Genomic DNA, 27,802 nt, shown 5'->3' with positions numbered 1-27,802 from the left:
GTAAAAGTCTATTTACTTCCTGCAGAGGACAATTTTTCTTGCCATCTAACCCGTGAAAGAGCATCTTATAAATCAAGTGTATATCTTATATCTCTTGAGGAAGCATTTCTGCAGGCTTCATAAGCCTTTAGTGGAAAAGGATTCTATAACCATCGTGTCTAAATGTTTGTAGTAGAGGGTAGTATATAACATGAAACATGTATCTCTTGAGGTCTTTGTCTGAAACCAAACACTGTGATTTTGTTTTGCTCAGCCATTTAAAGTACCTTCTTTTTTTTTTCTTTTAGCATTAAAAAAAGACTGACCCCAAGTCAATCTTAAAAATTTCTCCATGTAGAGGTTTTAGGATTCATTCCTCTGTATCACCCCCTGCCCTGACCCAAGCTCCACTCCCCTCATGATTCCTCCCAGATTTCCCTTCCTTTAGTCTGTGCCTCATCCAGCTCTTGTCAACACCTCTGAGCTCTCCTAAAAAGAGAAAAACCCAAAAGAACTTCTTGGCCAGTACATCACTGAGCAGAATCCTCATCTCTGAAACCTCAAAAGCCTCTCCATTATCCAAATTCATTTGAGGCTTTAGAATCTGTATTATAGGGTTCCTGTAATTTTTGATCATAACTGATTCCCATATGCTCTTATCGCTTCCCTTTCTGCCACCCAACCACCTGTACCCTATACTCTAGTAACAATAGATTTGCCCTGAACAGACCTTTTACTTCTAACCATATTGTCCATCAAGCCTTGCTGTACATGGCCTTGAGCCTCCGTTTCCTTGTTTATTAAATAGAGAAAATATGAGCTACCTCAGAGTATTGTTGTGGAGATTAAATAACTGAGCTGTCTATAAAAACTTTAGCCATTCTTGATACATAATCAGCTCCCCAGAATGTGGTCCTCTTGGGCTTCCCAGGTGGTGCCAGTGGTAAAGAACCCGGTAAAGAATGCAGGGGACGCTAGGGACTGGGGTTTTATCCCTGGGTGGGAAAGATCCCCTGGAGGACGGCATGGCAACCCACTCCAGGATTCTTGCCTGGTGAATCCCATGGACAGAGGAGCCTGGTGGGCTACAGTCCATGGGGTCACAAAGAATTGGACATGACTGAAGCACCTGGGCATGCAGCATGCAGTGTCCTGGCTTGTGTCTACTGGGTAGAGTCCTACCCATTTTTCAAAAGTTCAGCCTGAGTCTCACTATCTTCAGGAAACCTTGATCATCCTGATTGTCACTAAACCCCCCTCTCCTCAGCAGCCCTACAGACTGTATTTCTGCTTCTGTGATGGCTCTTGCTTGGATGGCCTGACAGCTGTTAATTATGTGTGTGCTTGGGCCATTTACGTTTGTAAGCGTTATGAGTTGAGGACAGGAACTATCTTATTTTGTACCCCACCTGCACCTCATGGAACTTACCAGTTCACAAAATAGGTGCTCAGCTAACTTGCTTTACACGACTGAGGGTTGGAGGGCAAGTTCAAGTCCTGGCCCTTCTTACCATTGGGTTTTCCAGGCAGAGAAGGGGCCTTAGAGCTCTTTGTTTCCAGAACTTTTGCAGACAAGCTGGATAATCTCAGCACCTACCATTTTAGCAGTCTTAATGCAGGCAGAGGCCTGGATTCCTGTCCTACTTGGGGAAAAATCGGGCAGAACTACCCCTTCCCATCAAGGAGTTCTGGGTTACAGCAGCTGGCTTTAATTTGGGCTTTAAGTCCTCTGCTGGCCCTGGAAAATCTTGATCTGGATGGTTGGCTCTGGTTTCTTCAGGCTGTCACGCACAGCCCTTCAAAAGTCAATGCAACTATGTCAGGGAGTGACCACAAGAGGGCAGTAAAGCTCCATCGCTATACAGGAGTTGAATGCCAGAAGACAAACGTTTCAAAGCAGAAGAAAGAATAAGAAGATCCTGAACTCTTTCACAATCAGGATTCTGAAAGACTTCAGGGCAGCAAGCTGGTTCAGGTCACCAGAGTCTTCCCAGGCCTAAGACCTGGAAGCAGCAAATTAGGGACTCTGACAAGCTCCCCAGATCTCTTCCCAGCCTGTTATTTTTGGTGCTTCGTTTCACCTGGAGAAAGTCATCCTCCAGTCTTCATGCAAATATTCTATGGAGGAGTTTGCTGCTGCTGCTATCTGTCTTAAAAGTAAAAAGAGGAGCTATTAGCACCTTTTGTCTAAGGAAACTGAGGCTCAGAAAATGAAGCAACTTGCTCAAAGGCATGCCAAGTTCATGGTGGAACCGTAGTTCCAGATTCTTTGCTCATTCCTTCTAGTTTTCAGTTGTTTATATTTGTAAGGTTTGTGAGTTTCTTGAGCAAAGACTACAGCTCATTTGTCTTTTTGCCTCTGCATGCTGCTCCCTTAACCTTTAGGACTGTGAATGGGTGTGCTGTATATGACTCTGTCCCTTCGGAGTTGGATTCTATGACCTGTTTTATCCCCTCTGTCTTAGTAGTTCTGTGATTTGGAGGCACAGCCCTAACAACGACAGTGGTGGCCCTGAGTGATCCTACTGGCTGAACATTTCAACAAGGGCAGCCACTTGGCTGCCAGCCTGTGACAATCCATCATTAGTAATGCAGGGAGGGCGGAGGACAGTTGGACAGTTTCTCAAAGTGTGCACCAGCATCGCTGGCATTATGAAAGTTGACTTTGGGGGAGGAGAACGAACATGTTTAATTTTAGTAGTTGTGAATATAAATACATGCATTATTATTTATACACACATACACATATGTAATGTTGCATAGAATGAGGTCAGCTTTTAAGGTAGTTTATTTAAAGAAGAACATTAAGTAACAATATGGTGGAATGAAACAGGTATACCATTGAGTGAAGTTCAAGGAACTGTGGTGGGACTTTCCTGGTGGTTCAGTAGCTAAGACTGTGTTCCCAGGGCAGGGGGTCCAGGTTTGATCCCCGGTCAGGGAACTAGATCCCAGACTACAACTAAGATCCCACATTCCGCAGCTAAAAGATTCTGCCTGCTGCAGTGAAGACTGAAGATCCCACATGCTGCAACTAAGACCTGGCGCAGCCAAATAAATAGAGTTTTTAAAAAGGGACTGTGATGAGGTGGGAAGATGCTGAAGTCACAAAACTATTTCATATTTGGCTCTGTGACCCTTAAGCCATGAAGCCCTAAGTTGCTGACCTTAAACAAGTCTTGGTTTTCTCATCTGTAAAGTCAGAGAAGAATTCTTGCCCTCCTTAACTCAAATGAGAACAAATGAAAGCACAGTGAAGTCTGGAAAAGTGTCCAGTGGTGCTGTATCACGATTCCCACTTGCACCCAGCTCTCCCTGGGATCTCCTCTTTACCACCACAGAGGGGGCCCCTCAACTAGCATCCGGTTCCCAGATCCCAAGGACCGAGTCCAGTCCTGCTTGTTGTCCACATCTGGGCCTGCCATTCTGAGGAGGAGGAGGAAGGAGGGGCTGGAGAAACCCTGGAATCAATCCAGGAACAAGTCCCAACACGTCACTGTTTGCTTTGTCATCCTGATTCAATGACCTCATACAAGGAAGGGAGGGAGCAGAAGGAGCTGTTCTCTCCCAGATACCTAAGGAGGCTTCTGACATCTCCTGTTTTCCTTGTCATGAGAAGAGCAGGCGCCAGGCTGTGATTTTTAAGGTCTGAGCTAATGCTGGAAGCGAAGGAGAACAGCACCTCCCATAACTGGCCAGACTCTGCTTCTTGGGGAGCTGCTTGGAGCAGAGGGGCAGAGGTGGCTGCGATGGGCATCGGAATCCAGGCTGTTGCCCCTACTCCCCGGAGGGCTCGAGAATACACAGCCTTGTCCCCGGGTTCTGAGCAATCTCAGCGCTACTTGGGTGAACCCTAAGGATTGGCAGTTAGCTGTCCCTGAGGCTAGGACAGCTCCTGGACTGGTTTTTTATCTGGTCCCCAAGGGACAGCCACTAGAGTTGACAGAGGCTTCAGTGACCCTAGTGTTGTCATCCTCATATACGCTGCACCTTCACGTACAGTATCCAGTGAATACTTTCTGAGCATCTACTGTGTACCAGGCCTTTTGGGGAAATGAGACAGCTGTGTGTATCAAAAGGCTACATGGGACCTTAGACTCACCTTACCATGGAGCTTGCTGTTGTCCTTACCATCTTCTCTGGTGGCTCAGACAGTAGACAATCTGCCTGCAATATAGGAGACGGGGGTCCGATCCCTGCATCGGGAAGACCTCCTGGAGAAGGGAAACGCAACCCATTCCAGTATTTTCGCCTGGAGAATTCCACGATGGAGGAGCCTGGTGGGCTATAGTGCTTGGGGTTGAAAGGAGTCAGACACAACTGAGTGACTAACACACGCACACACACACACACCAATCTCTTCTGCTACCCTGAACTTAATATTTAAATGAATTATCTTGTCAGCCAAACAAACTGCATTTGTAAGGTGTTCATTTCCAAGTTTTTTGTAATCAGACATTTATGTAACTGCAAATAAGTGCTTCTGATCAACACAAGATAACATTATGACACTGAATATCTAGTCACACAAAAGCAAAGAGATTCAGCATTTTTGCTATCCTATTTATCCTGGTTGGGCTTTTTAAAACTTGAAAAGTAGCTGGCCGTCCACCTGGGGAATCAGTTCAAGGTTTTTGAGGCAGTGACATCTCAATTTGGTTTAGAAAGATAAGCAAGCTGTCACAGGCAGGAAGAAAGAGATCCCTGCAGGCAGAGGGCGCAGAGCGATCCAGGTGCTGGGCCCAGCAGCTCCATCCCTGGGCTGGTCAAGGGCATCAAGCTGTGGCTTGAACTCAGTGGGGTGGAAGCTGCGGTTTGGGATGGAGCTGATGAGGGTGGAGATGGGAACCAGGAATCTTATAGTTGAGTCTAGTCATGTGATGGTCCTGGAGAAACCGAGGCAGGAAATACCACTGGAGTCCCTTTGGTTCCCAACGGCAGGAAGGAAAAAGATAGCAGAGGTCAAGCCAAAACTCTGCCCCAGAGCTGGCTGGAACCCCATCTCCCACCCTGGCTGCCCCGCCCCTTAACTCCCAGAGCAAACCATTTTTCTCTGATTTTTTGGCTCATCTCTTAAATGTTCCAGAGTCAGAACAGGCTGTGCCATGGTTGAACAAACCTGTTGAACAAATAAACAAGGCAGGCTGTGGGGCTGGGAAAGCACCAGACATGGGCCCCCAACCAGACCCATGACTTCGGTAAGTCTGTCCCAAGCCTGGGCCTCGGCTTCTTCCTTCAGCCATGAGAGGTGGGAGCCTGGCAGCTTGAGGGGTCCCTCCTAGCTCTGTGATATAAGCAAGTTGCCCACAGAGAGGAAAACTCCAGAGCTGCGAGTTCAAAAGAAGCCTCCTTTCTTCTCACTACCCAATGCAGCTGAGGGCAGAGAGAGGGGAGATCTGCTGCTGCTGCTGTTAAGTCGCTTCAGTCATGTCCGACTCTGTGCAACCCCATAGACGGCAGCCCACCAGGCTCCCCCGTCCCTGGGATTCTCCAGGCAAGAACACTGGAGTGGGTTGCCATTTCCTTCTCCAATGCATGAAAGTGAAAAGTGAAAGTGAAGTCGCTCAGTCGTGTCCGACTCTGAGTGACTCCATAGACTGCAGCCTACCAGGCTCTTCTGTCCATGGGATTTTCCAGGCAAGAGTACTGGAGTGGGGTGCCATTGCCTTCTCCGAGGGGAGATCACCTCGTGGCAAATATTGAAACCAAAGGACATCCGTTTACTCGTTCACTCATCAAACACTAACCGAGTGTCCAGTCTGCTGGGTGCTGTGCTGCCTGTCCCTTCCCTCCAGGAACATACTAGGGCTTATAAATGCTCCGGCTGAGGAGACAGGGTCACAGTTCTTGTGTGTAACTAGTTCTCACCACCTCAGGGCCTTTGCTCCTGCTGTCCCCATCCCCTAGACCACCAACCCCTCCTTCCTCCTCCTCCAGGCTCAGCTTCAGCTGCATTTCCACTGCCTACCCTCTAAGTGATAGGCTTCCCCATTTCTCCGTGTCTCTCAGGCCACACTGCATCACCCTCATAGAATTTATGGCAGTTTGTATGCATGTCTGTCCTTCATTTAGTCATTGATTTTTTTCACCTTTTTGACTTGAGTATCAGCTACCTGAGGGCAAGAATTCTGTGTGCATTTTTCTTTTTCATTTTTCATGTGCATTTCTGTTTGCATTTAGCAGCATATACTTGTGGAATTTGGCATGGGCTGTATTTTTTTACATGGACTACCTTATTTAGTCCTCTAGATAGCCCTAGAGGAGAGGCATTGCTGTTCTCTACATTTTGGAGTGAAGAGACAGATATCCAGAGGATGTTAAGTATCTTGCAGTTGGCAGGGCTGAGTTTGGACCTCATCTTTTAATTTTAATTCTATTTAATTGTTACATGTCTTTAGTTGTTTTATGGTATACATTTTAAGACTTTTTTTGATGTGGACCATTTTTAAACTCTTTCTTGAATTTGTCACAACATTGCTTCTTTTTTATGTTTTGTTTTTTGGCCTTGAGGCACATGGGATCTTAGCTCCCTGAGCAGGGATTGAACTCACACCCTAAGAAGGCAAAGTCTTAACCACTGGACCCTCAGGGAAATCCCTCAGTCATTTTGTAGAATGTCCTTTTGCTTGGGTTAGTCTGATGTTTGTTAGTGATTGGATTAACGAGTCTCAGTTGGCAGGAGTCTCACAGAAGTGCTACTGTGCATCTCAGTGCATTGTATCAGGAGCCACCGTGATCTCTGTGTGTCCCGGAACTGGTGACGTTAACTTCCATCATTTGGGTAGGGAGGTGTCGGCCAGGTTTCTCTGTGGTAAAGTTACTGTTTTTCGCTTTGTAATTAGTAATTTAAGAAGAGATACTTTAAGCCTGCCCTCAATAAAATTTTCCATCTATTTTTTATTTATTTGATTAGTTAGTTATTTGATTTTGGCTGTGCTGGGTCTTCTTTGCTACTCGGCCTTTTCTCTAGATGCGGCGAGAGGTGGCTACTCTCTAGTTCTGTGTGAGGGCTTCTCATTGCTGTGGCTTTTCATGTTGCAGAGCACAGACTTAGGGAGCTCGGGCTGCAGTATTTTGGCATGTGGGCTCAGTAACTCCAGCTCCCGGACTCTAAAGCACAGAGTTGTGGCACAGTGGCTTAGTTGCTCCACGGCATGTGGGATCTTCCCGGACCAAGGATCACACCCATGTCTCCTGTATGGGCAGATGGATTTCTTACCACTGAGCCACCAAGGAAGCCCCGAACTTTTCCACCTGTTGATGATTGTTGACTGAATCAAGAATTAGTTGTAAAATCAAGATCCTGGCTCTGATTTTAAGGCTGGTGTCTGTATTTCAGAATGATAGCATAGGATGGAAGGGAGGAGGAAGCAAGAGACAACATCTGACTCTGTAAACTGTTTCTCAGATGTCTATCATGGAGAATGGAAGGTGACTGATACTGACTTTCTAACCCTATTAAGAAAAAAACTGAGGGGGTGGAGGATTGGGAGCTTAGGACCAGTACATAACCACTATTAATACTATGTATAAAATAGGTACTAATGAGAACCTACTGTATACTGCAGGGAACTCTACTTAATGATCTGTGGTGACCTGAATGGGAAGGAAGTCCAAAAGTGAGGGGATATATGTAGATTCACTTTGCTGTACAGTAGAAAGTAACACAACATTATAAAGCAACTGTGTTCTTATAAAAATTAATTTTTTTTTTCTTTTTTTTTCTTTTTTTTTTTAATAAAAATTAATTTTAAAAAAGGAAAAAAACGACCTGGGAAATCAGACTGGATTTTAAGCAATAAAAGCTTTTAATTCCTAATGGAATGGCTGCGATCCAAAAGTCTACAAATAATAAATGCTGGAGAGGGTGTGGAGAAAAGGGAACCCTCTTACACTGTTGGTGGGAATGCAAACTAGTACAGCCACTATGGAGAACAGTGTGGAGATTCCTTAAAAAACTGGAAATAGAACTGCCTTATGTTCCAGCAATCCCACTGCTGGGCATACACACTGAGGAAACCAGAAGGGAAAGAGACACGTGTACCCCAATGTTCATTGCAGCACTGTTTATAATAGCCAGGACCTGGAAGCAACCTAGATGTCCATCAGCAGATGAATGGATAAGAAAACAGTGGTACATATACACAATGGAGTATTACTCGGCCATTAAAAAGAATACATTTGAATCAGTTCTAATGAGGTGGATGAAACTGGAGCCTATTATACAGAGTGAAGTAAGCCAGAAGGAAAAACATAAATACAGTATACTAACGCATATATATGGAATTTAGAAAGATGGTAACAATAACCTGGTGTACGAGACAGCAAAAGAGACACTGATGTATAGAACAGTCTTATGGACTCTGTGGGAGAGGGAGAGGGTGGGAAGATTTGGGAGAATGGCATTGAAACATGTAAAATATCATGTAAGAAACGAGTTGCCAGTCCAGGTTCGATGCACGATACTGGATGCTTGGGGCTAGTGCACTGGGACGACCCAGAGGGATGGTATGGGGAGGGAGGAGGGAGGAGGGTTCAGGATGGGGAACACATGTATACCTGTGGCGGATTCATTTTGATATTTGGCAAAACTAATACAATTATGTAAAGTTTAAAAATAAAATAAAATTAGAAAAAAAAAAAATTCCTAATGGAATAAGAATTTCTCCTTATCTAGCACTAAGTCCCAAACACCACACCAGCCGTTAAGCAGACACAATATTTTTAGCCCTCGTAACCACTCTTCGAAAGAGTACTATAATCTCCAATTTATAGTTGAAGAAACTGAGATCAGAAGAGTGGAGGTGTATGCCTAAAGTTATACATCTAGGAGTGGAAGAGTGTGGATTCTGACTAAGATCCGTTGGGCTCCACACTCTTACTCTTTTTAGAGGGAAGGAGCTTGGGGTCATGTCATGGCTTGCAGCCTCAACACACATCCCGCCAGTGCCAGTTTTCAATGAATTCCCAGCTTAAGAGTAAGGTAATTCCCACTCCCCACGTGGATGTTAAGCCCTGGAGTCCTGCAAAGAGGCTGATGAGGTCCCATTGCGGTGATCTTCTGGCCCCAGCCAGCTGGTCCTTGAACCCTAGCAGCCCCCTGGCTGGAGTGTCCTGAGAGGACCTCCCTCAGCTCTGCTACTGCCCCTGCGGCCCAGGTGGCAGGGCCATCCAGACATTGACTCAACAGTTCGCCTTGCCTGCCCAGCACGGCTGCATGTCCCGTGCTTAGAAAGGCAGGAAACTGAACTCCGGTATTTTAGAAAGTCTTTTAACAATAAGCTTGATTAAAAGGGGGTTTTCCAGTTAACCCTGGAGAATTTCAGTTAACCAACGACTTATTGTGTTCTAGTTCTTTGAAATGTGGTTATCTATGTTCATTGTGTATTTAGGGTAAATCTCATTTGCCAGACGATTCAATTAAACAGGATTTCCCTAAAGAGGGAAATCCTAAAATTACCGTTTGGTATAAGCCACAGAACCAGAGAATAACTATGTTGAAAAGGTTTTAGGGATCATTTAATAGGATTTTTTTATTGTTCAGATGAGGAAACTGAGGCCCAGAGAGGACTATAACTTACCCAAGGTCACATGGCTTATTATTGACATAACTATTAACTAGAAACCTCACATCCAAAGTGCTTTCTGCCACATCAAGAATAATTACAAGGCAGGAAACCTTTATGTCTAGGGTTACCTGCAGGCTGAATTTATCTTAAGGTTGTGTCTTTTGTTTGTCCTGCACAGTGTTCTAAAAGTTGGGACGTTTCCTGTAAGAATCCACATTTGGTGTTTCTTTGGGAAAGCTGTACAATCCGGCCACACTGAGCCCAGTGGCAATGAAGTGGGGGCTGGGCTGCAGCAAGCCTTCTGGAGTGGGGTCATGGGATCTACATTCCTCCATACCCTGTCAGCTCACACCTGGGTAAGCTGACATTTCATGACCTGCTGGTAGCTCCAGGCATTGGGATTTGGGTTCTCTGCTTTCTGGTGGAAGGCACTCCTTAGTTAATTAAAATAAATAAATAAATAAAAGAGGGCTGGAGTGGCCAGACTGAAAAATAGGGGGACAATGAGGGATCAGAAACACTCGTGTTACATGCCAGGGTGCAGTGCCGGGCATGCAGCTGGTCCCAGGCAAGCTCAGATCAGGAGCTAGAAAGAGCTCCAAGAGCTTCTCATTACGGTGAAAAAGGTCAAAAGTTCAACAGCAAAAGGAGGGACTTCCTTCAGGGTCCAGTGGCTAAGACTTTGTGCCTCCCAATGCAGGGGGCCCAGGTTTGATCTCTGGTTGGGGAACTAGATCCCATATGTCTCAAAGGAGTTTGCATGCTGTAACTAAAGGTTTTGCACGCTACAATGAAGATCAAAGATCTTGTGTGCCACAACTGAGACTTGGCACACCAAATAAATAAATATATATAAAGAAAGAAACAGCAAAAGGAGATATAGCACCTGGCAAGATAATATGTACTGATAAAGTGAGTGGAACAGGAAAGATGTGCTAGAGTAGTTCAGATGGTCAAGGAAGTTCTAGTAGAGGTGGAACCTGACTCAGAAGTTGACTTATTTTAAAGAATGGAGACACTGTGGGCAGAACAACTAGCCAGGAAGCTATTTCAGCCATCAGAGCCAAGAGCCAGGGTTAGGTGAGTGGAGACAGAGAGGGAGGGAAGAGGTGGAGGCCAGAGAGACATCCCCCAGTGGGGATGGACAGGGTCGGATGCCTGCATGGAGGAGAGAGAAAGAGAACAGTCAAAGCTGGTGGATCCTTTGTGCCTGGGTGACCAGGAGGAGGTCATGACCCAAACAGAGAAGGGGAGCTGGAAGGAAAAGCTGGATGGGAAATGATGAAGAATTTATTTCTAGACATGTTGAGTTTGAGGTGATAACAGGGTCAGGCAGGTCCAGGTGAGGAATCAGAATGCAGACCCAGAGCATGCCCCCAACCCCCAGTAAGCACTTTACAATCTAGCCTCCCTTTGCCCATTTGGGAGTGAAATCCTTAAACATATAGACACACTGATTAAAAAAAGGAGGCCTACGTAGGGGAGGGGAACAGCAGAAGGGAGTGGTGAGCATGGTTGGGAGGAAACTGGTGAGAAGAGATACATCTATGAGTACTCAGTTCTTTTGTGCTGGAGCTTTTAATCTGGGGTCTTGGGACACCTAGGGTCTCATGCACAGCCCTGTCCTTAGAGGCAGAACTGAAGTGTGTGTGTGTGTGTGTGTGTGTGTGTGTGTGTGTGTGTGTGTGTGTGTGTGTGTGTGTGTAGTGGAGGGATGGGAGTTGCCACCTAGGGTCTCATGCACAGCCCTGTCCTTAGAGGCAGAACTGAAGTGTGTGTGTGTGTGTGTGTGTGTGTGTGTGTGTGTGTGTGTGTGTGTGTGTGTGTGTGTAGTGGAGGGATGGGAGTTGCCTAAGGACATTTTTTGGAAAGACGGTGCATAACTTTCATTAGATTCTCAAAGGGGACTTGTCTCCCTGGCAAAGTTGAAAACCACTGAAATGGAAGCCCCTGCAGTCCCCCTGGTGGATCTGGAACACAGTGGTACCATTTATCCTGGTTCCCTGTCATTTTTTTTTTTTCCAGATCCTTGCCTAGAAGTGTATTCTAGCCGGCCTCTCTCACCCGGAACAGGGGAAATGTCCCTCCTCCTTAAAGGCCTCTTTTTTGGGGTGGGCGTGGCTGAGTGAGTCCCCGAAGTCCCTGGGGTGCAGCGGAGAGGGGTCGAGGAGGCACAGCTTCCAGGGGACGGGAGGGGGAGGCTGCGGGGAGCCGGAGCGGATGTCACGGCTTACCTCAGAGCCTGAATTAGAAGGCTGAAAAAATCACAGCAGGAAATAACGTGGTGCCTAAAATAGAAGCATCAACTGGGAGAGAGGCCGGGAGTAGGTGGCATTTGAGGCTCCCGCCGCGTCCTCCCCAGCGGCTGCCTGACAAGCGCGTCGGAGGAGGAGGCGTGCGGATGAGCAATGGGGCCAGAAAAGGCCAGAAAGGCCGAGGCCGCGTTTCTGCTGGGGAGGAGGGAAGGAGCCTCGGAAAACAGCCACAGTCTGAGGAGCAGAAGGGACCCTGCTGTCCTGGTCGTCTTCCCGACCCCCGCCCACACACCTCCACCGTCCCCCTAACCTCCCCCGTCCCCCTAACCTCCCCCTTCCTTCTCACCACCCCCTAACACACACACACAAAGCCCCCTCTCCCCTTCCTCTTCCTTCCAGCACCTTCGGTCTCTCACCTTGCCCACTGCCTCAGCCTGGCCACCCCCTCTACCTTTTCAGCACCCCTCCCTCCTCTGTCCTTCCCCCAGAGTCCCCTCCAGGCTTGTCACCTACAGCAGCGCCTCCACTTCCACCCCCTCCCACTGGCCCTGCCCCTCTCCTCCAAGCCCCTGGACTGCAAGGCCTTGGTCTCCAGACAGGAAGCTGCCCGCAGGTCCTTGCTGCCTTCCTGGGCCACGTAATCAGAGGTCATTCTAGGAGCAGCAGTGCTCAAGGTCAGCCTCCCTCTGCCTGACTGTAGTAACCCCTCTACCACCCCAAGCCCAGCCCCTTTCCCTCCTCTATGAGACTGCCAGGGCCTGGTGCCTTGGGAAAGGCCCCAGGCAAGGGGTGGGGGTCCTTCACCTAGACTCTGGCCTCAGGAAGGTTTGAGACCACACAAAACCTTTGCCTGCAGACCTGGGCTGGCCCTCCTTCCATGGCCACGTCTATAGAGAGGACTCTCAGAACTGTTCCCTGACTGTTGGTTCTCCCGTGCATACATACTCAGAGCAAACAGCCAGGCACAAAAACAGTAATGGCCACACTACTTATAGAGCGTTTATGTGTACATATTAACTCACTAATCCTCACAACCCCACGAAGTAGGTATCTTTATCGTTCCCATTTTATGGATGATGAAACTGAGGTTAAGACTCTTTCCTTCCACTGCAGGGGGCTTGGGTTTGATCCCTGGTTGGAGAAGTTCTACATGCCTTGAGGAACAGACAAAGAAAAACAAAATTTTTTTAATTATGTAAAAAAAGAAAATGATGAATTAACTTGGCCATATTCACGGAGCTAGTCAGGGGAAGGGCCAGGCTTTGGGCCCAGGGGGTCTAACTGCAGGTCCTAACTGAATTTCACACACCATTGCCTCTCAGCTTAGTGCTGTTCTACGCAGCTCTTTTTTTCTAAAAAAGTGGATTTTTTTTTTTTTTTTTCTGAAAATAAGCATAAGGTATTTGAGATTCTAAGCATGATGAGTGCTTGGAAATTTCAATTTTTTAAAAAATCAGATAGTTTTATTTTTACTTCTCTGGGTTGTTTTTCCCCCCAGCTGTTGCTCTTCTGAAAACAAGTGTTCTCATTTTTGCCAGTCTGAAGTGCTGAGCGTCCTCATCACCATCTGGAATGAAGGGGCATTCATTCGCGCTCAAGTGCACTGCCCACACACATACGTGGACCACTCGCTCCCTCCCGAATCACGCCTTTGTGTTGTTCTGGGGTTAATGGCTGATGATTTGCCAAACAGAATTCTCAGGGAAGGTATGTGGCTAACGTGGCTTCATGCAGGCTTTGTTCCCTGGAGGCTGGGAGTTATTGGAATCTTGGTAAGAAACAGTGGCTAAGGTTGTGGGTAGGGGACTCAAAAAAATGTCATAAGGAAATAATAATGTAGTTAACATTTATTCATACTTACTAAATGCAAGGCTTTGTGCTAAACATTTTACAGGAATGATCTCATTTAAGTGACACAATAACCCTATGACATTAGTAGTATCATTACCATTTGACAGAAAATTTGAGGTCATGTAAGGCTTAAGGGCAGAGGTTCTGATATACTGAACCAGCACTTACTGCAATGAAAACTTGGTGGTTTCTGCAAGGTTTTTTTTTTTTCTTTCCGATATGGAAATATCTTTGTCATTGCTAATTATAAAAGTAATACGTGCTCAGGACTTCCCTGGCAGTCCAGTGGTTAAGACTCTGTGCTTCCAATGCAAGGGGCAGGGATTTAATTCCTGTTGGGAAACTAACATCCCACATGCCATGTGGCTCAGCCAAGAAAATAGAAAAAAAAAAAAAGTAATACATGCTCATGGAAGAATTAAAACAACACAGAAGTGTTTAAAGTAAAACATTGACGTCTTCCCCAATAATGCCCCTCTGCATAGACTTTTAATGCACTTCTCCATTTTAAGATACCTGGTATCTCACCATTATACTCCACAGTGGACAACTTTGCACATGTCAGTACACACTAGATGATTTCCTTAATTCTAGCAGGGGAATTGGTGAGTCAGAAGGTAGAAACATTTACATTTTGGTAACTTGTTGAAATGGATGAAGTAATTTATTTTAAGCCATGGTATTAAATGGAGGGTAAAGAGGCAGGGAAAATAGGCCTTTGTTCTGCTGGCAATAGTTTAACTAGTGCAATCTTTCTTTTTAAAGAAATTTTGTTTATTTATTTATTTGATTGTGCCAGGTCTTGGCCGCACGTGGGATCTTTGATCTTTGTTGTGGCATGCAGACTCTTAGTTGTAGCATGTGGGGTCTAGTTCCCTGACCAGGGATTGAGCCAAGGCCCCCTTGTTGGGAGCATGGGGTCTTAGCCACTAGACCACCAGGGAAATCCCTAAGTAGTACAATCTTAAAGAAATATGTTAACATATATTTAGAGACTTAAAAATGTTCACACTTTTTACTTTAGAGCAACTTATGGAAGTCTATTGAAATCAAGGAAATAAGTGGAAAAGTAATATTTAGCATGATGATAGGCAAAATTTGGGTATGACTTAAATGTCCTTCAATAAAAGAATGGTTAAACAAGTCTTGAAAAAAATTATGACCATCTTCATGCTGGAATACTATATAGTCATTAAAAATGATGGTTTTGAAGACTCTCATAACATGGTGGAAATGCTGAGAAAGTAAAGTCAAGTGAAAAAGTAATATACAAAATTATATGCATGTATGGTTATAGTTGGAAACCCTCTGTAGCTCAGTTGGTAAAGAATCTGCCTGCAATACAGGAGACCTGGGTTTTATCCCTGGGTCAGGAAGATCCCCTGGAAAAGGGAATGGCAACCCACTCCAGTATTCTTGCCTGGAGAATTCCATGGACAGACCATGGGGTTGAAAAGAGTTGGATGTGACTGAGCAACTTTCATTCATTCCATGGTTACAGTTGTACAAAAAGAAACAGTAAAGAAATAGTAGCAAAATGATAGCATTGATATGTTAAGAGTGTTGGGATTAATGCAGTTTTTCTTTTTCATTTTTTTTGGTAATATGGTTTATTTTTGTAGTAAATGTTATATTCATTAAGAACTGTGGAATCGTTGGAAATTATCAAAAGACTTTGCTTCCTTTTTCCTCTCTGGATTTGAGTTCTTACCTCTATAAATGAAGCAGTTAGATTGAAGTTGATGACTTCTAAGTCATCCCAGTCCTGTTATTGTATCTTCTCTGATACAGGCAAGCTGTTCTTTCTGTTACAGATTCAAAGCCCAAAGTCAGTCTTCATACTGAAAATGGACAGATCAGACTGGAACCTATTTTGTGACCATGAGCTCAGGTTATGCTTACATGTGTCAAAGCTTCCATATGAATTTGAAGAAGAAAACAGAATGTTGGTAGAATCTTCATAGATACATCTTTAGGCTCAGTGTTTCCCCCTAGGACATGGGGTATTCGAGCAGTGACTGCCCAGCTTGTCCCAGTGTTGAGGGGCTGTGTCTTAGACCAGCTCCCTCCCTCATTCCCCCTGCTGTGAATCTGTTACATTGGAGACCAGTAGGATTTCACTGACCCTGGGAAACAATGGGAAATAAGTGAGGCTAGCAGTCAGGGGAGGCATGTTGAGTTGATCTGGAGAAATCCAGTTGATCTGGAGAAATGTGTGTGTGTGTGTGTGTGTGTGTGTGTATGAAGGGACAAGGCTGGAAGAATGCCACTCTGCTGGCACAGCCTTCGTCAGAGCCCTGAAAAGGGCTGAGTGGGCTCTGACTCAGCTCTGTGACTCACCCTCTGTACTGCCGTCTCCATGCTCTGGGCACATCCTCTGGACCATTTCAGCCCAGCCTCCAGTGGAGGAAGGTGAGATCTGGGCCGGCAGCTCCGGATGACTCATCCTGCTGAGCTGGAAGGAAGGGGCCACAGCCCCCTCTCCTACACCCCTCATCACCACCCTGCCTCCCCAGGAGTCCCCATGCAGGTCCAGACCCCATGTGGACGTTATGGCTGCTCTACTAGCAGCCCCCATCGAGGCTCAACCCACCCACCCATTCAAATACCTGCTCCATACCATCACTTCCTTGGTCCCTTTCCCTCGTTGTCCCCTGTCCTTCCTGTGGGCATCTGAGGTCAGCTTATAGGGAGGCTTGTAAGCCTCTCTGGATTACCCGTCATTCTGTTCTTTGCATCTCACAACTTCCCAGCTTACAAAATAGTTTTACATCCCTTTTCTCATTTGATTCTCTGGGACTCTAAGAAGCCTGGCAGGGTAGTAAACATCACCATTCTACAGGGAAGGACATGGAAGGTCACAGAAATGAAGGAAATTTTTAAAGGAATTCATGAAGAGCATTGAGGGCTGTGATGCAAGAGGCTTGCTGGGGAAGGGCAGAGCTGTTAGGGCAACTGCAAGGCTTTTGACTGGACAGTGGGCTGGGGAAGAGGGACAGTGCTGGCCACTTTGTGACATGACAAGAAATGTGCCTGCCTTAGAGCAGAAGATGGGTGAGGTGTTTTGACTTTATCCCAAGACCAATGAGAGGTTCCAATGAGAGGTTTTAAGTGGGGGACCTGAGGGTGGCATGCCAAGGAGCCAGGAGGCTATTTCCATGGTTCAGTTGAGAGTGGATGATCTACCTGTGAGCAGTGGCTCCTGGGATGATGTCAACCCTGAGAAAATTGTAATTTATTCCTGTAAAGAGGCCTGGAGCTCTCTGTAGATGGTGACTGGAGCCAAGCAGAGGGTGAGATGGCTTTTGGGGAAGAGGAAGGGACACAGGGGACACCACACTTAAGAGCTGAGCCAGGGAAGGAGTGCTTTCCCTGCTTTCCCTGAACGAAGGCATGTGTGGCCCCTGCAACAACAGCCGCTCAGGAAGAGGGCTTGCAGTAAGTGAGAGCACTGCCCACCTTGACCTCCATCCGTGTGGACAAGACCCTGTGAAGGAGACGTGCCACTGTCACCTCACAGAGGCAAGCATGAGCACCCGAGGGAACCCCTTGCTCCCCCTTCTGTCGTGGTCCTTCTCCTCTTCTGCCCAGTGCTGGGCTATGCGGGTCACCAACTGAGGACACAGTCTTGGCAGGCAGCCAGTGAGTGGCCTCTTGGGAGAGTTCCCGGAACCTCCAGTGAGCTGTGGCTCCAGGCTCTGGGAAGGGGCCGGGCTTCCTGAGCCGTTTTACCCTCGGGCATTGGTGGAGGTGACAGGACTTCCAGATAAAATAGGGAATGTCCAGTTAAATTTGCATTTCAGATTGAAAAAAAAAAAAAAAAAATTTTTTTTTTAGTATATCCCAAACATGAGATATACTTATATTTTTAAAGTATTTGATGTGTATCTGAAATTCAGGTCTGACTGGGTATCTGTCCTGTATTTTTATTTGCTAAACACAGGACAGACATCCATGGAGGTGCCTCACTACCTCCTGCCTACTAAGGCCTCAGGGATTTTCCTTTGTCTGAGGTCACGATAAGACCCAGCCTCTGCATCCCTCAGCCTCCCCTGGGACTTCATGTGGGGCTCAGGGTTGCATGGGGAGACATGCCTGCCCTGATGGCCTCCCACCTTCTGGTTAACTAGCATCGAACCCAAGCTACTGTGACCTTCCACATGTCTGTGGCTCCCCACCTGGATAGACAGCTTGCTGCCTCTGCTTGTGAGGCCTAACTAGTGAGGGGACCGGGGCTCTCCTGCTCCGGCCATCAGCATCCCCCAAGGTGTCAGTTGCATCCAGGCCCAGTTGGTGGCCCCAGGAGCCTACCGCTCCCAGCCACCAGCAGCTTGCACAGTGGGGCCCAGGCTGAGGACTGGAGGAAAATGAAGGTATAAGCTCTGCACTTGGGGTAGTGTAGGTGTGTGTTTGTTCAGAGGCCTATGTTAGAAAACAGCAGCACCACATCTGGCCTGGGCTTTAGAGTTCAAGGTGCTTTCCCATGTCTGAGCTCATTTGACCCTCACCAAGTCACGGTCAGGGGTGCAGAAAGGGAGCTGCCTCCTCCTTTATGGATGAGCGACCTGGGGCTGAGAGAGGTTAGGTCTTTGCCCAGAGTCACCTATCCTAACACACGTGAGAGTGGCTGCTTCACCCTGGCACAGAGCAAAGTGCTACAGCTCGGAGTTGGTGCTCTGGGCGAAGTTCCTTCGTTCCCACAGTAGGGGGCAGACCTGAGGCCTTGCATTGAGAACCAGGCGGACCAAGTGGACAAGTCCTCTGTCCTGCCCTGGCTGTAAGCAAAAAAGGTGGGCCTCCCCACCCCACCCCCTGCCCCGCTCTCACTGGCAGAGCTTAGAGAGCTTTCTCGGGATACATCTTATCTCCCAGCCTCTCCAACAGGAGAGGGGAGCAGAAATCTTGGTGAGGACCTCCCTGGGGCAGCAGGGCTGGGCACTGAGTGCTCTGAGTGAGGATCTGGCTCAGTCACAGCAGAGTCTTGGTGAATGCTGAGCAGACTTTGAAGGAGGAGGTCACAGTGAAGAGTGCGTACATGAGGAATGGTATATATCTACTCCACAAATATTTTCTGAGTATCTGCTGTGTGCCAATCACCATTCTAGATATTGGAGATACTTAGTGAAAGTCACTCAGTTGGGTCTAACTCTTTGCAACCCCGTGGACTGTAGCCTGCTAGGCTCCTCTGTCCATGGGATTTCCTAGGCAAGAATACTGAAGTGGGTTGCCCCTGGAGAAGGATCTCCAGGGGATCTTCCCAACCCAGGGATTGAGCCCAGGTCTCTTGCATTGCAGGCAGATTCTTTAGTGTTTCTTTACCAAGGAAGCCCTGGGGATGCTTAAGGATAGAACAAATATGCATACACTGACACCTCACAGATTGCCTTCTCTTGCTTGTGAGCTATCTTGACCCCAGCAAATAGAATGTAAAATTCAGCCCCTTTACCAGTTTCTAGAAAAAAACTTTTTCCTCCAGACATAGGGGTGGGGTAGGGCATGTGTGTATAGGGTAGTGGTATTGAACTAAAGATTTATGGGGCCATGATGAGAGGCTGTCAACCCCCTCACAGGCTCTCACTCTGAATCAGTCCTCAGTGTAGGACACCCTTCTCCCAAGTCCCTGTTTTGGCCCTGCAGCCATCCTGGGGGTGCACCTGCCTCCCACTGCTCTGCCTCCCACCTCAAGCTCCCAGCCTAGCCAGGCTTTCTCCGGCAGTTTTCTCTCAGATGTCCACTCTTGGGAGGGAGGGCTTTTGAGTCATTCTGCTGTCACTGTTTGGTCTCAAAGGACACAGTCTCTTTCTGCAAGGTCCCTACTTTCTGACATGGGGATGCTGTCCCTATTCCATTTCTGCTTCTCAGAATTATTCCAGGGTGAAATGACCTTGTATCTGAAAAGAATTGTTCTCAGAACCCTCCGGCACCGTAGGTCATGTCAACGAGAAACACACTTGACAGCGGCTTGCTCTCAGTGGTTGGGTCAGCCAGCAGAAGAGCAAGCCCAGCGTGTTTACAGGAGGAAGGCTTGAGCTGTGCCCCTCTAGTCCGAATCAGATGTGATTTAGCATCTTATTCTCACACTTTTGTTAATAAAACAAAACAATAAACACATACTACCATCAAAAGAACATTGACAGCCTGTGTTTATGTGTTTATGCTGTATCTGTCTCTAATGCAACCACTATGTAGATTTTTTAACAAAATGAGTTTTCACTCACTGTTGGGGGGTATGTTAATTAAACCAAAGAGGGAGAGCTGATCCTTTTACTGTGTCTTTCTTTCTTGCTCTTTCTCTTCCTTTCTTATTTTTTTACTTTCTCCCTTAAAACAGAGATGTAGGCCCTTCCATTAACGTTGATTTTGGCCATCTCTGACAAGGCTAAAGCAGAGAAACTGGGTTCTGAGTATGTCGGTTTTCACTCTGCAAAGACTCCAACCAGTCAGGCAAATACTCTACATCTGCTGTTCCCAGATAGGGTAGCTGCTCTACCCTACCCTTCCTGGAAAGGACCTTCCTGTGAGATCTGGATACCTGAATATGGTGCCTAGGGCAAGAGATGTGTGAATGAGGAGAGCAAGGAGAGAGGAAAGGAATGGAAAAGAAGAGAAAAGAAAAAAGGAACATTGAGAGAGACAAGAGAATTAGTGTAAGCTTTGTGAACTCAGTGACAAAAATAACAGACACGATGGCCATCTATACTTTTTAATGAGGAGTTTGATCTTTTGGCTCAAAGTAATAGAAACACAGCTGTAATTAGCTTGGGCCCCAAAGGAGGAGGCATTAGTTCACTTAAGCTGACTGTGGAGACAGCAGAGGGAACAATTGGGTTCATGGACGCCCTCAGGACTCACCCTCCTCTTTTGGGTGTTGGTTCCCTGAAGCTCTCAGGGCTGTGCCAGAGTAGAGAGAACTCCTCCCACCAGTGCCAGCACTGACACAAACCCCTGAGACATCTTGGCAAACAGCAACATACCATTTTTCAGTCGTCAGATTTCAAAAATGTTCAACTCTGATACTCTCAACTATTGGTGAAGAACGGGGAAAATAGAGACGCTAATGCTCTGATATACTGCTGGAGGGGGTGTAACTTGTCCCAGCCACTTTAGAGGGACAGTTGACTCTATTCTTTTTTTTTTTTTTTTGGCCTTGCTGTGTGACTTGCGGAATATTAGTTCCCTGCTGCTGCTGCTGCTGCTAAGTTGCATCAGTCGTGTCCGACTCTGTGCGACCCCATAGACGGCAGCCCACCAGGCTCCCCTGTCCCTGGGATTCTTCAGGCAAGAACACTGGAGTGGGTTGCCATTTCCTTACAGGGATCAAACCCATACGCTGGGTTATGGGGTCGGGGGCAGTGAAAGTGCAGAGTCTGAACCACTGAAACACCAAGGAATTCCCTCTATTGTGATTTTAAAGGGCTTCCCTGGTGGTCCACTGGTTAAGACTCTGCTTCCACTGCAGGGGGCGTGGGTTCAGTTCCTGGTTGGGGAAGTTCGCATGCCTTGAAAGTGAAAGTTCCTCAGTCGAGTCCAAGTCCAACTCTTTGTGACCCTATGGACAGGGGCCTGCCAGGCTTCTCTATCCATGGAATTTTTCAGGCAAGAATACTGGAGTGGGTAGCCCTTCCCTTCTCCAGGGGATCTTCCTGACCCAGGAATCAAACCAGGGTCTCCTGCATTACAGGCAGATTCTTTACCAACAGAGCTACCAATGCAGCCAAAGGGAAAAAAAAGAAAAACAATTTGCAAACTATAAAAACAAATGAATATTATTACTCTGATGATGCCACTTCTCAAAACCCTGACCAGTAACTCTCACACGTGTACATAAGGGAATATAGGCAAGGGTGTTATCTGAAGTGCTGTTTGTAGCACAAAATTAGGAATAACTTAAAGGTCCATCTTTATAGTATCTTTTATACTCTGAAAACATGGAAACTTAAAAAGAGTGAAATATACACTGACATAAACCCCTAAGATATCTTGGTAAATGAAGAAAGTAATTTGCAGAATGATACATACAATATGGTGTCACTTAAGTATAAACAAAAACAAAAGTTTGAAGGTATGTCTGTGTGTATGTTTATAACATATTTCTAAATGTGCCCAAATGCATAGAGAAAGTTCTGGTGAGGGACTAAGATTAGGGGTTGGGGGGGCGGTCACAGGAGACTAGCAGGCTTGAATTTTTTCAATGATAACAAATTATGTATTTAGACTTAATTTTTAAAGCTCAAAATGAAAAAGCTACGGAAGCATTCTGATTGGTTTAACTTTGGTCATGTGACTATTTCTAGACCAAGCTCTGTAGCCAAGGAGCTCCTAGGGTTCTATGACTGGCCCCAACCGGGTTACACACTCACCTCTGTGAACCTGGGCAATACATTTGATTGGCAGCTCTTTCCATAATTACATGTTGGAATGGTGAAAGAGGAGTTCCCCTAAAGGAGGGAGGTGTTGTTCTAGACAGGCAACATGATAAGTCCCTATAGTGAAAGCTTTTGAGCCAGCATTGTTGTGGATTTATGTAGGTGTCATCCAAGGCTGAAATGCTTCATCCGGTATATTTCTATGACGATATAGGATAAGGATTTGTTCTGCTCACTGGAAGTTCACCCATGGAAGTTCTGGGAATACAGTTGTTGTTGTTCAGTTGCTTAGTTGTGTCTGACTGTTTGCGACCCTATGAACTGCAGTACGCCAGGCTTCCTTGTCCTTCATTAGCTCCTGGAGTTTGTTCAAACTCATGTCCATTGAGTCATTGGTGCCATCCAGCCATCTCATCCTCTTTTGCTCCCTTCTCCTTCTGCCTTCAATCTTTCCCAGCATCAGGGTCTTTTCCAATGAGTTGGCTCTTTGCATCAGGTGGCCAAAGCATTGCTTGGTATAATAGATATTTGTAGAATGGAGACAACACTACCATAGTCTATGGTTATTTTCATAGTAATCTACAAATGGACAGCTGCAAAGGCAGCTCCTCCCAATGCTCTCAGCAAGGGCAGAAGAACAAAGGAAAGGGAAGACAAACCACCAGCTTGGGACTTCTCCCAAGGCCAGGGAGTGGTCGTGACACAGGCTGGGACAGTTTGACGATGATGTGGACTAGGTGTGGGGTTGGGCAGGGGGAATGTCTTCAACCCAGTTGCTCACACCCACTCATGACTAAGTGGTGATTTCTTTCCAGGCTACTGAGAGTTTGTAAATGCTCCTTTAGCTGGTGTAATACCTCACAGTTCAGCTATGGGAGATGGAGACACAGTAGAAGAGAAGGTGGCAAAAAGGCCCAGGTCACCCAGGATGGGAGACCCGTTGGGGGGAGTCACCTAACTCATCTAGATCCTTTCCTCCTCTGCAAAGTGACGAGGATCTCCTAAACAGTCTCTCCATGACGCCGTGACCATGTTCCTTCACTATCCATTGTAAACATGGAGGCATCAGCCACAACCATAATGAGGGTGTGGTTTTCGAAGAGAGGCCCCTGAAGAAAGAAGAGCAGAGTCCCAAGGATTGAATCTTGGGGGGTAACCCCAGCAGGGAGGGAAGGGTTTGTAAAGGGTACCAAGGAAAAGAAGGAGTGGTCTCAAAGGAACAATGACAGACAGCTAGAGGTCAAGAAAACCAAGGGTACAAAAGCTTCTAGGAAGGCCTTCCCCTACCCCTGCAATGTTAACACTGGTGCTGTTGGAAGGATGCCTATGGGGCTTTGGAAAGAGAATGGTCCCAGAAAACAGGTGAGGCTAGAAGTCAGCCTGCAGAGGAGAAAGAGGGATATGACGTCCAGTTCTTCCTCAAAAACTTTCCCAGCTGTATCTAGCCTACGAGGTGAGCCCCAGGACAACTGGAGACCCCTTCCTCCTTCCTATCTTGCTGCTGGATGCTCGCCTCTGCCCCAGAGAACAACCGTTCTGCCCCTGGTCTTACAGGCATGGAAGCCTCAATTCTGAGCCCCAGACCTGACTCTAGCCATTGTCACCCCCTCTGCAAGATAACTGGATCCTGCTGGGTCCTGCGCCCACCCCACCTCTCTACTCCCTGTGGGCTGAGGTCCTCCCTGGAAGGGTGCAACCAGCTGGAACCTTTCTTCCCAGGACTGGCCTCCCAAGAGCACGATGGCAGAATGAGCTTCCTTTAGCCAGCTCCAGAGCATGCCTGCCCAGAACCTCGGTGTTCCAGGCCATGTGGTTTTCCTGTTTATAGTCTTCCCTGCCAGGCAAGCTGTTGAGTTCCCAGCATGCCTCTCACTTAAGCGCACTTCCTGAATGGAGAAATAGGGGAGAAATAATATGGTCTTAAGACACAGCACTGAAGTATTATAATATTAGACATATACATTAATATATAAATCATATAACATTGTAATGTATACAGCATCCATATTCCTATTAATATTAGTTTATTTTAGGGGGGTGAGGCTTTACTGTAGATACACAATTTGTATCTCTCTCTCTTTTTTTCCTCACATAACACCAAATCACAAGCATTTTACCAGGCCATAAAAAAACTTGTGAAGGCATTTTAATTAAGGCCAGGAGAGGCCAACGTAGAAACCAGTGTATAGTTGTAGGCAAAGGAGAAGGTGTGAGTGGAGAAAGAAAGCATAAAGATGCTACAAGGTGAAGGAGTTCAGCCAGGGGTCCCAGTGGGGCCACGAGGGTGGAGGCTGAAATGGCAAAGCTGGTGGTGTCCCAGATGAGGAGTTGGCTTGCCCCTGTTTGCTGACCCGAATTTGATCCCTGGGTTGGGAAGACCCTCTGGAGAAGGGAATGATGGCAACCCCCTCCAGTATTCTTGCCTGGAGAATGCCATGGACCGAGAAGCCTGGTGGGCTATAGTCCACAGGGTCACAAAGAATTGGACCCAACTGAAGTGACTTAGCACTCACTCACTGCCTTACTCTCACTCCTGCAGGTGCTCTAGTGACCCTCAGAGATCAGGCAGGGAGTCTACACTCTTTAGGTTCTATGGATTCTTCTGGTTGGAGAAACTTGAGAATTTTAATTGTGGCAACCAAACCGATTTAGTTGCTGTACGTTGGGTTGAGTCTAGCTTGGCTCAGTTTTCCCTAAGGAACCAAGAGGAGCTAGAGATGTGTATGTCTGGTAGAGATGAGAAACCCAAGCCAGATAGCCCACGGACTGTGCACAGTCTAGGGTGGGTTTTCAGATACATTTCTTTCGTTTCCCACCACCTTGTCCCCTCCCCAGCCTCGTCATCGCTGGCCACCTCAACTCACACAGCTGGGATTACACCCTGGTGAACACCTCCCTCCTTTGCTGTCATCTTTACCCAGCATTTCATTCATTCATTGGAAATATTTAATGAGCATCTCCTGGGTGTCAGATGCCATGTTATGCTGTTGTTATAAGTCACATCCTTGCCCTCAAGAAGCTTCCATTTACCTAGCAGTCAGCTCAAGGGACCACAGAGATCACCAAACCTTTTGTCTGATTATCAGACTTCTCCCCTCACCATTAACTGATGACAGCTTTGCACACTTCCCCAGAAAAATATGCACATGCATAGACATGTGCATGCAACTGTGGGCAGCACCAACCTCCTGAGGCCCATTTATCATTTAAGGATCTATGTTCCCCAAGTTGCAAACAACTGATCTAACTGTCTCACTTTATAGATCAGGAAACTAAGACCTAGAGACAGAAATGACTTGTCCATAGTGGATTATGGGCTGAGTCAGCCCTGGAAGCCAGGTGACTGGCTCCGCAGACACTGCTCCACTGGGCTCCTCTCTCTTCCCTGTTGGCTGGAGGAACCAGGCTAGAGAGGGGATGTAGGCCAGTTCCCTTTTCAGCTGCCAAGACCAGGGTGTCCAGCCTACAGGCTCTGGCTTTCACCAGCCCTCTGGCTCCTGGGGTATACGGGCTGGTGATCAGGAGCTCCCAGAACAGTCTCTCTGACCCTGACCACCCCAACAGGTTCCCCCAGACGTCAAAGGAAACGTGATAGAGGGAACAGGATGTGTTTTCCTGCAAAATCACTTGTCTCACAAGATGATTTGCATACTGGTGGGACACAAATGTCAGTCCCTGCCCATTTCCTCTCTAGAGAAAAGTGTTCCCATCACAGCTTTCCCTGCAAGGGAGGAGACAGCTGTGTGGGCACAGCCCCAGGCCCCTGGGGGATGACTTCCTGATAGAAGGGAATCAGACATGAGTGAGGACTCCCGGAAGTAAGGAGGCGCCTTTATTTGACTGCTTCCCACTCCCAGGGCTTGGCTGGAAGGGGCTCATGGCTCCAACTCTGGCAGTCAGCCTGCTTCTGTGATCCCTGGAGCCCTGGGCATCCCACCTTGCTCTATATTTGTTGTTGTTTAGTCTGTAAATCATGCCCAACTCTTTGTGACCCCATGGACTGTAACCCACCAGACTCTTCTGTCCATGAGATTTCACAGGCAAGAATACGGATCTTTCCTCCTCCAGGGGATCTTCCCAGCCCAGGGATAGAACCCACGTCTCGAGTCTCCTGCATTGGCAGGCGGCCTCTTTACTACTGTACCACCTGGGAAGCCCTATATTATTATTGGAGTTAAATAACTGGAGGTTCACTTGCTAAAAGAGAGGGTTGACGTAATGATAGGTAAAAAATAGTAATACTTAGTGTGTACTCTGTGTCAGACATTGCTCTAAGCATGTTACATGGACTGTAAATTCATTTAATCCTCACAAGGATCCATTGTGAGAAATCAGAGTTCAGAGAGGTTAAGTACCTTGCACGCATTGCATTTCGTTGTCATATTCTCTTCCAGTTTGGAATAGTTTCTCAGCCTTTGTTTATCCTTTAGTGGCTTTGTGAAATGCTCCTCAGTTCCGATTTATCTGCTGTCTGGCTGGCTGAGCTTGTATGGTCCGTTTGGTGGGCACCGAGGTCAGGTCCCGCAGCTGCAGAGAGGAGGAGCCCGGGCCAGGCACAACCTCCGGTGAGGGGCTCAGGGGAAGCCAGAGGAGGAACCTGGGCTGCCAGCTTCCCCACTTGGCGGATTTACTGGGAAGTGCCCCGAGAACGACAGAGGCTCTGTGGGGGCTTGTCCGTCACCCTTTCCCAGGAACAGCCAAGAGAGAACACGAGGGTGTGTCTCGAGGCCAAGTGCTTCCCGTTGTGGCTTCACTGAGGGCTCCACCAGCCCGGCCCCGCCTGGGAAAGGCAGCAGAGAGAGACGTCGGGATGTCCGGGAAAGGGCGGGTGGGGGGAGACCAGCAGGCCCAGTGCTAGGAAGGAGCTGCCCCTTTCTGGGAAGGACTTTGATGCAAGAACCCACCCCTTCACCCCTCCCTCCCCCACGCCCTGCACTCCAGCTTCCGGAGGTCCCAGCCCGGTTCTCTGGAAGGCTCTCGGGGAGGAGGCTGCAGCCTGATTCTAATCAGAGGCTGAAAGTGGAGATGGGGGGCTGGAAGGCGGCTGGCTTCACTTGGCCCTGAGCCTGTGTGTTCCTCAAGGACTCCCAGCGCAAGGCCCCGCCTACCTTTGCAGGAGCTCCATCAACAGGACTGAGGGCTGCAGAGTCTTTGATCCTGCCCCTCAGCTGCCCAGAAAAGTTCTGCCTTAGGCAGTAGTGGCTTGTTTGTTCGTTCATTCCTTCCTTCATTTTGTGGCTGAAGATCCATGTTCCTCACCCTGACCTCACCCTCCCGGGGAAGAAGCTTGGTGGGCCCTCCAGGTGGCTGTCTGGGACTGGGCCTGCTTCTGTTGAGAACATGGGTCCGCTCAGCTCCAGGGCCTTGGGTTCAGGCCACAGCCAGCGCTGAGCCAACCCCAGCTCAGTTTACAGTGTGGTAACTGTAACCACCTGGGGAGGGTGGTGCCTTAGGGAGCCAACCAGAAGCAGAGCAGGGAGAGGAGGAAGGAAATACAGAGTGAGCCCAGAGGCCAGCAGGCAAGTGGACATCACCTGAGTTCATGCACTGATCACCAGCAGGTATGCTGTGTTCTACCCTCACTAGCTGTTGACAATTGAACAAGTTCACATAAAAATCCAGACTTCTGATTTTTCTTGACAATTAGAAAGATTTGGCAACCCTGAGCCTGCCTTTCACGTTGGCAGCCATTGTAAATCAGAAAACTTTATTGCGGAAACTCTCTTCACTAGTTCCATTACCTGCTTATTCCCCAAGGGCACCTGTGATCTCATTCAGGCCT

The 27,802-nt window shown here is 47.4% G+C and overlaps 1 protein-coding gene and 1 long non-coding RNA gene across 5 annotated transcripts in view; one reads left to right on the top strand and one right to left on the bottom strand.

Annotated features, from left to right (window-relative positions):
• SLC4A1AP (solute carrier family 4 member 1 adaptor protein) overlaps positions 1-27,802 on the top strand; it is a 75,515-nt gene that overhangs the window by 28,687 nt on the left and 19,026 nt on the right. The window contains exon 13 of one of the 3 annotated variants that reach the window (XM_070798111.1): positions 7,739-8,304. The exons of 1 other annotated variant lie outside the window; for it this stretch is intronic. In XM_070798111.1, the coding sequence (XP_070654212.1) occupies positions 7,739-7,791 (53 nt within the window). In that variant the 3' untranslated portion in view covers positions 7,792-8,304. Of the gene's footprint in view, positions 1-7,738; positions 8,305-27,802 lie in introns of those variants that run through there. One more of the 3 variants, XM_019970497.2, reaches the window with a different exon arrangement.
• On the bottom strand, positions 20,342-27,431 carry LOC109566274 (uncharacterized). Of its 2 annotated transcripts, none has more exons than XR_002181772.2 (3): positions 27,129-27,431; positions 26,376-26,800; positions 20,342-23,906 (listed from the first exon to the last, which is right to left on the bottom strand). It is a non-coding gene; the product is annotated as an uncharacterized lncRNA (long non-coding RNA). The 2 variants fall into 2 exon arrangements; XR_002181773.2 differs by having other exon boundaries at positions 26,376-26,547; positions 27,129-27,429.

Source organism: Bos indicus, chromosome 11, assembly GCF_029378745.1.
Source record: "Bos indicus isolate NIAB-ARS_2022 breed Sahiwal x Tharparkar chromosome 11, NIAB-ARS_B.indTharparkar_mat_pri_1.0, whole genome shotgun sequence".
Classification (NCBI taxonomy): domain Eukaryota; kingdom Metazoa; phylum Chordata; class Mammalia; order Artiodactyla; family Bovidae; genus Bos; species Bos indicus.
Note: the sequence above shows the minus strand (reverse complement) of the source record. Positions and strands in the feature narration are given on the sequence as shown.